Genomic DNA, 13,187 nt, shown 5'->3' with positions numbered 1-13,187 from the left:
GTTTTATTTCATGGGAAAATATTTCCATTGCAAGGCTATGATGGGTGTTCGAATGGACTTTGCTTTCACTGAATCCTGTTTGGGCGGAGAGATGGAGTCAGAATATTAGAATCGTTTGACAGCATGGGCCAAATCTTATTGGGCCGGAAATTAGAGCATGGGCCAAATCTTACAAAGGTCAAATATATGCTGGGACTGGGATTGAACAATTCCAACCGTTTGATTTTATCCTAAGGTGTATTTCTAAAGAAACGAAGGTCCACAAATCAGATGGTGGCAAATTAACCAATCGTAGTCTGACACCCCTCTGTGTGTTCGACACGTATCTGTGTACTGATTTTTGCCCATCCGTTCTAACTCTGCTCGGCTTTTTATTCTCCTTTCTCAAGCTTGGGCTCTTCTCTGGTTTCTTCTCCATTAAGTTTCGAAGACAAGTATCAAAGTAAGTCTCGACTTCCGACCCCATTCGTTGTTTGCTTATTAGGGTTTATGTTTTGGGAGATATTTCACTTTTATTTTTCAATTGATGGAGGAATTTGAGCCGAGATGCTTGTTTTTCCTGGATGATTTCTCAAAATATTCGTTTGATATCTTAGAGAGCTATTGCATAAATTTCCCTGTGTTCCCTTCAGCAATTGATTCATTCACGCTTCGAAAACTCAACATGCCCCATGCTAAATAACGGTGCTGGCAATACACCATGAAGTAGGCTCTGTTCTTGGGACCTTGTGAAAAACCCTAAGTGTTTGATGTTTGGTATGCCTGAAACTGAAGAACTAAAGAAAGGAGTAAAGGAATAACCGAGTACCCAAAGTAAATCTCACATAGGGTGCACACTACTTACATTTTTCTTTTTTACTTTCTTGATGGTTGCTTGTAGAACACATTCATCACCAAATTTACTTTAACATGTGGGCATTAATCATCCTTTTTTCAAGGATCATCTCTACCCTCCAATGCTTGTTAGAATTCCTCTGTTAAAGAACTTGTTGACTTCCTTGGATCGACCCGCATTATATTTTTGGTTTCAGTCTGATTTTGCCTTCTAGTGACATGCAACGTCTCAATAAGGGACTATGCCTGCATGTTCACAATCTGCCAAATGTATTTGTGATACCTCTAGTGCGTAGCATGTTGATTTTTCAATGACTTGAGTCTCGCCTTGATGCACTCTGCTGTGAGTCCTTAAGACACTGAAAAGATGCTTTATTGTCAAGAAACGATAAAAAACAGTGTAATTGGATGGGAATGCAGATACTCCTCTCCATAGAGAGAAGGTTGAGAGAATCTTACCCTTTTGAGCTTTAATAGAACCTTAATAAGAAAAATTGACAGGAATGGAGAAATGTTATCATGCAATAAAAGCTCTCTACTTGTCTTCATCATCTTGCTTGAAACCCATTTGGCAAGTGCAGTGTATATAGGAAAACCTGACCCCGCCTCTGTTGCATATTTTCTGCAATGATTTTATAAATTCTCACATATTAGAGACTCATGATCATCAGGTTGTCTGATAATATATGTTGGGCAGGGTTATTGGCAAACTGGATCTGGATCCGGTAGATGATATCAAGGGTAATAGCACCCTTGATCTTGCCAAGGAAAATAGAGTTTCTGCTCAGACAACAGATAGGTGGAAGCAGATGGGATGCAAAGAGAAAAAGGCAGCAGTTCATGCAGAAATGAAAAGAGTGAACCAGCTCCCTGCAAACAGCAGTTATGCAACGCATCGCTTAAGGGTTCTTAACAAAGTGTTGCAACTTATGTCAATTCAGGTGAGAAGCTTTAGAATTTTACTTTTTAATAAAACATGTTTTTTTTTTTTTTTTTGTGGTTCTGTAATTGTATTCTCTCATTCATTGTGAAATTGGCATGGAACTGAATGCAAGATCCATAGAAAGAATATGGTCAAACGAGATAATGGATTGCATACTTGCAAGTTGAAAGTCCACAAAGTGAATGCTGGCCAATTTCCTAAAATAGTAAGGACTGATGCTAGGCAAGGTTCAACATGATCAAAGAACAGGTAAATTATTTGATTAAGCCATAAAATATTGGTGTAACAATCTTATGGTTGGGAGGAGGAGAAGAAGGTTCATATTGTAAACTGGGACCAAGTGTATCTTCCTAAGGAAATTGGTGGGTTGGGAATAAGAAAATTGAAGAAGTTCAACTCTGCCCTCCTGTGTAAATGGCTTTGGAGATTTGCAAATGAAAGAAACACATGGTGGAGAAAGCTTATTGTGGATAAATATGGAGTGGATTGGGGTGATTGGAGATCCAAGTGTCCTATTGCAAGAGGGATAAGTTCCATTTGGACAGGTATCTTGAAGATCTCTACTCAATTTGAGGAAGGAATCGGATATAAATTGGGAAATGGGGAAAGAATTAAATTTTGGAAAGATTCTTGGTGTTTTGAAGTGTGTCTGGAAGATGCCTTTCCTCTCTTGTATCAATTTCTGTAAATCAGGATTCCTCGGTTGCTGAGACTTTCAATGCTTCTGCTGATTCTATTAGTTGGAATCTGCTTTGTAGGAGGAGTCTCTTTGATTGGGAAGTGGAAGATTATGCGAATCTGCTAGGCTTGCTTTACAATCAGAGGGTTGACTTGAACAAGGAGGATGCTTGGAGATGGAAATGGAAGGCTGATGGCTGGTTCACTGTAAAGTCTATGTACAACAAGTTGATAAGTTCAGGTCATGTGAACTTTCCGGCTAGGCAAATTTAGAACACAACTAGTCCTTCTAAAGTGAAGTTTCTGCTCTGGACAATGGTTTTAAATTAGTGTCTAACCAGAGTTAATCTAATGAAACGTGGAATTCAGATTCTGGACATGTCATGTGGCTTGTGTGGTGGGTTAGCAGAAACTATTGAGCATCTTTCTTTGCATTGCCCAGTTTTGATTTATATTTGGAGGCATTTCCTTCAGGCCTTGGAAGTCAGTTGGGTAATGCCAAATTCTGTGAAGGAACTGCTGTATTGTTGGAGAATTGAGGGTCTCAGCAAGAAAGGGACCTTGGTTTGGAACACTATTCTGGCTGCGGTGCTTTGGACTATCTGGATTGAAAGAAACAACAAAAATTTTCAGGGTAAAGCTAAATCTCCAGAGGAAATGGTGCAGAAAGCTGTGGGCAAATTACTGTCTTGGGTGTCGATAATGGAGGAATTTAAAAATCAGAACATGCGATTGTTGTTTAGTTCTCAGTCTTGGATGCATTTGTAATTCTGAGGTGGCTTTAGGCAGCCTCTACTGGCCTAGGCTCCTTTGTACTGTTATGTGATTTAATAAAATACCTTACCTTCTATTAAAAAAAAAAGGCAAAAAGTAATAATACTGCAATGTTTGTCATGCACAATTGGGTGTGGCAAAGAACTGGCAAGTAAATATATTATGAACCAAAAGCATATGTGCATAGGATTAACTTACACATAATCCATCAGATAATGGACAAATAAACTAATAAAACATTGAATAAACAAACCAATAGACATATATCCACTAATGCTTGGATTAATTTCCTTGACAAACCAGAAGAAGTGTTAAACTTGTAACCAGTAGGTCAATACTCATGAGTCATGATTGCAGTCGCTTGATCAGTAACTGTAACTTTCGTTAATGGGATTAAAACAGGCAAATTACAACTTTACAAATTGCACTTGGAATTAAAACATCTTATCTCTGAAAACCACTATGCCTTTACCATTGTGCCCAAAATATTTGATCTTCCCCACCCCTTGTTTTTCTAAGGAATCAGCAATGCTGTTATTCCATAAAATCATATAAGTGATTTATTTGTTCGTTTGTATGTCTTTGAGTATTTGAAATAATATCTTGTTTTATACACATGATGTTGCTTTAAGCATTTCTGATGGTATATAATATTGAAATAAGATATAAAAGTAAAGAAGGCAGTGGAGGAGTAGTCCTTTTAAGTCTTTTTTTTTTCAATCAGTGGTGTGCTGGTATAGGGTTACCACAAATAAAGGCCACATGAAATGGTCAAAGTAGCACTTTCTTTTGGAAAACAAAGGCTATAACTCTTTATGCTTGCAAAATAAAGACTGTAAACTAAATGTTTAATATTATTTTTTTGCATATTTGCAGTATATATGAACTTATTTATAAGACCACATCAATGAATTATGAATGTCTCTTTTATTTGACTAGTTAATGCCTAGGCACCGACTAATCATCACATAGAGAGTCCAAAATGACTAATCCTTGCCTCACCACATTGTGATTTGTGACACTGCACTTGAATTATCTTGTAACAAGGAAACTTCACTATCTGAAACTTGACACAGCATTTGGTATGTGCATGTCTGACACAAAACCAACTTAATCTAATACCTGTTTTCTCCAACTATTGTTTATTTGGAATTTATACAGCTCTTTTCATGTACTTTAGTTTATTGAAGTTCATCCTTTTCCAGATACATGCTTACACAAAATAGGTTATTGTAGAAATGTATCTTATAGTACACGAGAGACTATAGGGACATCTGCATTTAAGCCTTTTAGAAAGACACCCCAATTCTTATGGGTAACCTCTAATCTCCAAATTTTCCTCACATTATTCACCTATTTCTGTGAGAAAATCATTGTTCTGTACTAGCAGTCTGTGGTTACAACCTCTTATTTGAATTTTACATATATACTAGCGGAAATCCAATATTTAATATTAGCAAATTAAAATTTAAAGAATTACAATGACGTATTGACATGTATTGTACCCCATGTAGTGCATCATACACCACATACCTGGTATATTCCATAATTTCAGATTTATCTCATATGAAAAATAAAAATTAAAAGGATTAAAATACAATGTATTTTGCCCTTTATGATGCATCTTACACCTGGGAGAGGGAAGCCTTTTGGGGGGGGGGGGGTGAGATTTTTCCAAGAAATAAAAATTGGAGAAAGGAGGGAATTTAGCCCCATTTGGCATCACTCCAGAGAATCTCATTCTTAGAATCCTTTCTGAAAAGGATGGATTCTGAGAATTTTCATCCTGAGAATCACTGTAGTCCTGTTTGGCATAGTCATCTAATTCCTGTTTCTCAGAAATAGAATCACGTTTGGTAGTAACCAATTTCTTTGAATCAATTCTTTGATAGACAAAATGATGCAATAATCCATGAGCAACAATCCGTCGTAGCTACAGCATCACCATCTGTGAGCAATACAAGGACTTCAACTAAAAAAGTTTTTAATTGCTACATTGCTGTTCTAGCTACAGGCTTACAGCATCACCATCAGTGAGCAACAATCAATTTTTTGGTATCAAGAGAGAACGAAACAATCAATTTATCATTTTGTGGATGCATCTATAACAGCCCATGCACCAACAATAAAATTTATTGGGATCAAGAGTTCCATACCTGTGAGTTGGGAGGGTGACAATGGTGCTGGAGATGACCAGTGGAGAAAGAACGGCTGCAAGGATTCTCAGACTGAAGAAAATAAAAAACGATGGAGAGAGTTGTTGCAACTTGCAATAAGATGCTGTATGAGGAAGTAGAGAAAACAAAACTGGTTGAAATATTACCTAAGATAGAGTTGAAGCGCTGGAGAGGGATGGAGGGGTATCATTGTACCCTCACTATCACGTGCAACTCTTGTCGCACGTGTTCGTTTTTTAAAGAAGGGCATCATGAGAATGAATTCAACCGAGAATTCTCATTCAGAGAATACGATTTTTTTTCACTCCAATGAATCGAGCTGGTGGAGGGGTATTTTCATCCCATTTTGAATGAGAAACGGGGGCCGGGCAAAACCAAACGTGATTCTCATTCTCAGAATTGCAAGATTTGTCAGAAATTATTCTGAGAAGCGATGCCAAATGGGGCCTTACTGTCTAACTTTTTCTGTCAATGTATCAAACCATTTTCTTGATTAAAACAAACTCTTGATCCGTCCCGATTATATCAATTAAGCAGAATATGCCAATATGGGTCCAGATGTTAAATCCAATTATAACCATATTGAATCCGAATCTATCCAGTTTGATGTTATTAAGATCAAATCTTCAACATTACTATGCATAACATGTCCATATAAATCCAAGATATACTTTCATTAAAATTGATTTAGGTATTGTTTTTAAATTAAAAAGGTTGTATTTTAAGTAAAGTCAATATCTAAAATCAATCCAAGTCTGATCCAAATCAAATGAATCGGATTTGATTTAAATGTGAACTTAATCATTATTAAAGGATCTAGGTATTTCAGTCCACATTTGGCTGGCTGGCAGCTTTTCCCTTGTCCCTCTTCCAAATATAAACAACTTGAACCCAGCAATTGCAGAATCAACAATCACATTACTAGACTGACAAACCGAGCTTATTTTTGGACTGGTAGGTTGCATATAGTTTATTCTTGAATATGCAATTAGCTTAGATGCAAAGATTATCCAATTTTTTTTTGGAAATTTTAATTGGACATTTGATTCCATATCTAACTACTACTGTTCTTTGTCAGAGGACCCGATCACAGGATGAAGAGTTAGAGCTGCTATTTGCTGGGCTATCCCTGTGAAGAATCATCCAACTTGAAGAGAACTGGTCAGTTTCTTCAGATGGTTGTATTTGTTTCTCTGGAAAATGAATGTAAAATTTTTCTGTGTAATGTTTCAGCTATTATTTTCACCCCTTCTATAGAAAATTAACTTTGTTGTCCACCCATATTTTTTGAATGTAAATGGCAAGGCAAGGAAACTAATGTTTTCTTAGTCAAAATTTTCTGCTCATTTTACATTGAAGAAATGCCACTGGCAAATTTCCCCTAAAAGAATAGGTTTTTATTCTTATTGTGCTACAATACAACATTTGCTATAATTGTTGCTATTATTGTTATTGTCGTACACAATCTCTTTGAACAGAGGATAATACTTGTATACTTTTGATATTATACCTGATACAATTTTCTTCCAAAAAAGAAGATTTTATACTTGATACAATATACTTTACCTTTTTTAAAAAAAGGCGTTTCTCCACAACATGTTGACAACCTGAATGCTTAAATTTTTTCATATTGCTTATAAGTGCTACTCTCTTTTTATCAATAACTGAAGTTATCAGTGGTACTTTTGAAATTGATTCTAAGCTTGATTGCCCAGTTTAGTAAAATCATCATCTCTGACTTATTCATGCTAAAGTTGGTTAGACCTGATTTTGAATTTCCTTTTCATCAAATATTTGCCAGTTAGTTCCTAATTCATGCTAAGGTTGGCTTTGCAAGTTACATATGGACTATTCTTAACATTTCCTATTTAATGGATTTATTTCATTGCAGATTTTCAAAATGTAGCTTCTATATCAATCAACTATGAAAAAGGATGGAGGCAAAACCTTGTAGCATATACTCAACAATGACAAAAATCTATAGCTTACCAATAAAAAAAGAGAAAAAAATGACAATATCTATTAGCTTACTGATATATAATGCTTGTGCATGTATACCAAGCTGTTATTTGCTATTTTGCGGATTGGGTTTGATTTGGAAATAGTCTCTTGTAACCTTTTCCTCTCTATTGAGCGTCTGTGTGTGTGACGTACTGGAAAGTGGGAACCTTCAAGGGACCAATCTTACTAGTAAACGAGTAAAATCTATTTTGATATTTGGTTTGTGTGGTTGGTTGTTCCCTTCTTCTAATCAATCCTTACGAGCCAACTGATTGGTAAATGCTTATGCTTATGGGATCAAAATTGGTAAAAGCTAATGCAGTTGTGCTTATGATGTTGGACCAGGGAATATTCCTTAAGATTGGTCTCGAGTCTCGACTCTTGAGAACCAGCTAAGCATTACTCTCCTCAAAATTCCAATCTCCTCAATCATAAGTTGTCACCGTGCCATTAGATAAACCGAGGGGGAATATTACGTACTGGGGTGTGATTGAGTTCATGAGTTCTGTTGACTCTTTTGAGCCCCATTGTCGTGTCGCTGAAAAGTGAAATAACATTGTTTAAAGCATGGTTTTCATTTTCAAAACCGTACCGGACCGGAAACCAGTCAGTTGACTGGTTCTGTTTTAATCTGGAATAGTTATTTTGCCAAGAACCGTTCATCCAACAGTTTTGATTGTTTGTTATTTTTTTTATTAGAATGGGCCATCTGTTTGGTTTGAATGGTTGGATTGTTTGACAAAGAACTGGATCCCTGACCGGTTTATTGTCCAGTTCGATTTTAAAAACCTTGGTTTAAAGGGTCGTCTCAAGTTGATCCCTAAACTTTAAAATGTATCTCCACAGTATCCAAACTTTCAGAATGTATCTAATAGGACTCAATTGCTAACAGTTTGTCAGTAATCATGTGCCACTTAAAACTTTTAAAAATGCTAAAACTATCATTCCAAAGAAGACGATGTTCATTGTCTTCTGCCTTGAGGCTGAACCGGTCACTGAATACTGTTCCAACTAGAAACTTATGGTATCAACACATACAACGTAAGAACTCATTCTAAACAGAATGATCCGTTACTGAAACTAAAAACAGCCCTCTAATCTTCCCACATAAGATTTACAGTGTAGCCCAAAAATTCTCACTAAGCTCCTTTTGCAAGATGATCTGCCATGCTTTCCTGATCTTTGTACCCTCTGTATATTCAGCTGGATATTTCTTGTGAACTGTTTCAATTTTTTATTTTATTCCTGAATCCCCACAAAACTTTCTTTGTTTTCAACACCCAACTTATCACAAATTTTGAATTTCTTTCAACCATTAACTTTTCCACCTCCAACTATATAGCTTTTACGGAAAAACCCAACAGCCTATGCTTTTGAGAAAATTTCTGAGAATGCCATGTTATCATGAGAATGGATAAATTAGTAATAACATCTTAATTTGTTTTACTAAGTACCAAAGCATGGGTGTGAATAGGTGAACTGCCCAGAACGTGCCCAGTCTAGAAACTGTCTCAACAGCCTATGCTGTTGGGCCCCAACAGCCAAAGTTAACCTGCCTTTTACACCCAATGCATCACTGCCTACAGATCTGCCGTTGTGGAATTCCCTTCCCCAATCGGTCCTGAAAACATTGCATGTATCTCTCCCTTTTCATTCCTTAAAACCCCTCTAAATCCTGAAGGTTCTGGGTTTCCCTCTAAATCCATAAGTTCTTGTTTGTTTCCCGGGTTGCCAAAACAGCAATTCTCAATTTTAATTGCATATTGAGAACTATCATCAACAAATGCAACGCATGCATGCACAGGAAGATTGCAGCCTGCCATTTAATAGATCCACCTTATGTATCTCCTTTCATTGAAAACTATCTTCATCGAAGTGTTGCAGTCTTTAACAAGACCAATCCAAAGGGATGTAGGGATGCCATTGCTTTGGGTCATTGTGTACTGCTCAGATTATAAATCCCTACACTAAGACAAAACATACGTATTGAACTGCTGTTATCTTGTCAATTTCCATACCTGAAATATGCCTTTAACCCAATAATCCTCCTTATGGTAGTCTAACATTTGATCCGAGCTTTGCTCAATACCAAACATTGGGTGTATTTGCACATTGGCGGGAATTGTAATTCAATGCCAAATATGGTAAAGCGAAATTGTTTGAAACTTGCCATATGTCAGTGATGCAATGTTCTGGAAATCATAATTGTATCGTAAATTGTAAAAGGGTTTGAATCAAATCGTATCGTAAAACTTAAGATTTTTTCTTATTTTTTCAAAAGCTGTTAAAAACTCTAAAATATACCTAAATCTCTCTAGAGAAAATGACTTTACACATCTTATAAATATATAGTAATGATAGGCTTATAGTTACACCAGTGTCAATAAAAAGCAATATCTTGAATTATGAATGAATATGAGCTTTACATGACAATGACAATATGTATCCAAGACTTTATTTTAGTCAACAAAAAAGCTGGAGCAAAACCCAATATATTATTTAGGTTCCCTACACAAAATATACAAAAAAGGTGCCCCACTATGCATAAATATATATAGCAGAATAGCCCTATAAGTCTTTTGTAATCTGTATAAGTTCGTTTGCCAAGTTGTCAACTAAAAAACTAAGAACTAATAAGCCTTATCCGTCAAATATATCAATCTTCATCCTCTCTATCATTATTCCCATTATCATCATCAACAAGTTGAATGTCTTCATCTTCTACTTTTTCGTATGATGAAGAAACAAATTCTTCTTCATCTTGAGGCTGGATCGTCCCTGATGATGCGCGATCTGAAAGTTCCTAGTTGGAAGGAAGCTTGGACGTTGTTTGCGTAGTGAGCTGGATCAAGCTGCAAAACAAATATCAGAGAGACTGGGGTGGATGATCCGGGGAGGCCGCTCCGATGCTTAAGTTAGTATCTTTGTTGTGATTGCGAGCTGAAAGCTTGAATTCTAGAGAGCTTGTGTGTAAATAACCGGGGGTACCTGAGCCTTGGAGGGGTTGATGCACTTATATAGTTGAACTGCAGTGAGTCTCACAAAATGATTTCAGGATCCTCGCCCTGAGTAGATGAGATTTGTTTCCTCTTTAGACGGGGATTAATGTACTAGTCAATATCATTACCACCCGATTCAGGTAGGGAGAGGATAAGGCCTGCCGTTACGTGGTGTGATCCCGGGAGGTTAGAAATCCGCTGAGAAGCTTGAGAATGGTCTCTATGTTCTCCATCATTCTTTGGAAACAAATATAACCGAAACTACATCAGATAATAACCCCAATGAAAGAACCTGTGATATAATTAATCCTACGTGCCTGTGGCATTACCGACTTGGTCACATTAACATAGATCGCATCAAAAGGTTGATAAAGGATGGTCCTTTGGAACTGTACAAGATCTTCCAACCTGTGAACCTTGCCTTCAGGGTAAGATAAAGAAACGACCATTTAATAGTAAACCTAAAAGATCGACAGACACACTTGACCTTATACATACTGATGTATGTGGTCCCCTAGATGTTAGGACACTTAATCAGCATGTTTATTTTATAGCTTTCATCGACGATTACTCTTGGTATGGTTACGTATACCTAATGAGACATAATTCTGAATCTTTTGAAAAGTTCAAAGAATTCAAACAAGAAGTCGAGGAACAGTTAGGGAGAGAATATAAGACCCTTCGATCAAATCGATGTGGCGAGTCTCTCTGATGAATTCAGGCAGCACTTAAAGGACAATGGGATAGTATCACAACTAGTTCCTCCTGATACACCATAGTTAAATGGTGTATCAGAAAGAAGGAACCGGACTTTATTGGATATGGTCCGATCACTTCTCGTGCACTCGGAATTACCCACACCCTTTTGGAGTTATGCATTAGAGACTGTAATATACGTGCTGAATCGGGTTCCAACCAAATCCATTCCGAAGACTCCCTATGAGCTTTGGACCAGCAAGAAACCAAGTGTGACACTTGAAGATTTGGGGTTGTCCAACACATGTTAAAAGAGAAAGTGCTGACAAATTGGAATCCAAGACCAGTCGTTGCCTATTTGTAGGTTACCCAAAAGGCTCTATAGGGTACTTGTTCTATGACCCAAGAGAACAGAAAGTGTTTTGTAGTCGAAATGTCCATTTCTTGGAAGAGGATTACATCCTTAACAATCATTGTCAAAAAGTTGTTCTTGATGAGTAGAGCTCAGGGGTAGTGGGAGATGTACCACAAGCTCCAGTTAATAACCAGCCTAGGAGACCTACCTGGGATTCTAGGCCTCCAATTCGTTACGGCTATGACTGAGAAAGTTACTTGGTCAAAGCAACGACCAGTGAGGAGGATCCCATGACTTATACGGAAGCTATGTTGGATATAGATTCCTTGAAATGGGTAGATGCCATGAGAGCAGAGATGGACTCAATGGAGACCAATGGAGTTTGGACTCTAGTAGATCCGCCCCTTGGGGTAAAAGCAATTGGTTGCAAATAGATTTATAAGAGGAAAAAGCACCCCGATGGTAAGGTTGAGACCTACAAGGCTCATCTTTTGGCAAAAGGGTACACTCATAAAGAAGGAATCGATTATGAGGAAACCTTTTTGCCTGTGGCCATGCTTAAATCCATTAGGATCCTACTAGTTGTAGAAGCATACCATGATTATGAGATTTGGAAAATTGATGCCAAAATTGCATTCCTGAATAGAGATCTTACTGAAGACATCTATATGTAGCAATCGCAAGGTTTTATAGTTGCAAGTCAGGAACACATGGTATGTAAACTCAACTGATCCATATATGGACTTAAGCAAGATTCTAGGAGTTGGAACATCCGGTTTGACTCTACCATTCTCAAGTTCGAACTGGCTTAGGTGCCGAGGTGGCTTTGTACCGAGGTGCCCGAACACCCGGGCTCCCAAACTGCTGACTAGGCTCCCCTTGCCGAGCTGTCATCCTGTTGGCAGATCGCATCCACGTGACCTTTACTTACTAGGTCGTACCAAATTACCCCTCATCAGTCCCTTTTCTTCTCCTCCTGTGTAGATCCCTAGGACTTAAGGTAGAGAAAATTATGATTATTTGAATAAATAATAAAGTTATAAATTATAGTAATAACAAAATAAAACCTACCACGTTTCCTTCACTTATCTACAACTCCTTCAACTTCAGTAAAACACTCTCCCATATCCATCCATGTTGTATCATCAGAAAGGATAGGGTCTTCCTTCTCAGTTATCCATTCATCATCTGATTCCATGTCTGATAGACAAATTGGATCAAGCCCTTGCTCAAATTTTCTCTTCTCATGGCGAATCCCAAGTTGGCGATTGTATTTAATAAACACCAAAGTATTCAATCACTTTTGTTCCAAACAATTCCTTCTTTTTTAATGTATCTAGAAACATTAAAAATCAAGATTCAAGAATTATATAAATCCATATATAATATGCACTTAGCATAAATTTTAATCTCCTAAACTAAATAATTAAAGGAATAGAAGGTTTATTTGCTCAAATGTGCTCCAATTCCTTTCACAACCCATAGAACTACACGTTAAACTCAAAATATGGATTGCCAATTTCTTCAATTTTGGTGTGCCATCTTAATGCATATTTGCTTACACTAGCAAGTACACTAGCCGCACAAGTAATAGAGTGATGAATAGAGTATCATTCCCACGAGGACTTATGTAGCAACTACTAGTAATACATCAACCAACTCTTATTTGATTAACCAAATTTTAAATCTACTTCAAATCTGAAATCCTAACTACAAAACTAGCTCTAACA

At 37.1% G+C, this 13,187-nt stretch overlaps 1 protein-coding gene across 1 annotated transcript; it reads left to right on the top strand.

Annotated features, from left to right (window-relative positions):
• The first annotated feature begins 310 nt into the window (after positions 1 to 310).
• On the top strand, positions 311 to 7,622 carry LOC148877902 (uncharacterized). The gene is made up of 4 exons (XM_088946242.1): positions 311 to 442; positions 1,532 to 1,775; positions 5,244 to 6,567; positions 7,298 to 7,622. The coding sequence occupies exons 2-3, from the start codon at positions 1,644 to 1,646 to the stop codon at positions 5,523 to 5,525; spliced, it is 414 nt and encodes a 137-aa protein (XP_088802368.1). The 5' UTR covers positions 311 to 442; positions 1,532 to 1,643; the 3' UTR covers positions 5,526 to 6,567; positions 7,298 to 7,622.
• Positions 7,623 to 13,187: the final 5,565 nt, after the last annotated feature.

The sequence above is a fragment of the Nelumbo lutea genome, chromosome 1, assembly GCF_056320005.1.
Source record: "Nelumbo lutea isolate HS-2025 chromosome 1, American lotus-T2T, whole genome shotgun sequence".
NCBI lineage: Eukaryota > Viridiplantae > Streptophyta > Magnoliopsida > Proteales > Nelumbonaceae > Nelumbo > Nelumbo lutea.
The sequence above is the reverse complement of the archived record's forward strand: the minus strand, read 5'-3'. Positions and strand labels throughout refer to the sequence as shown.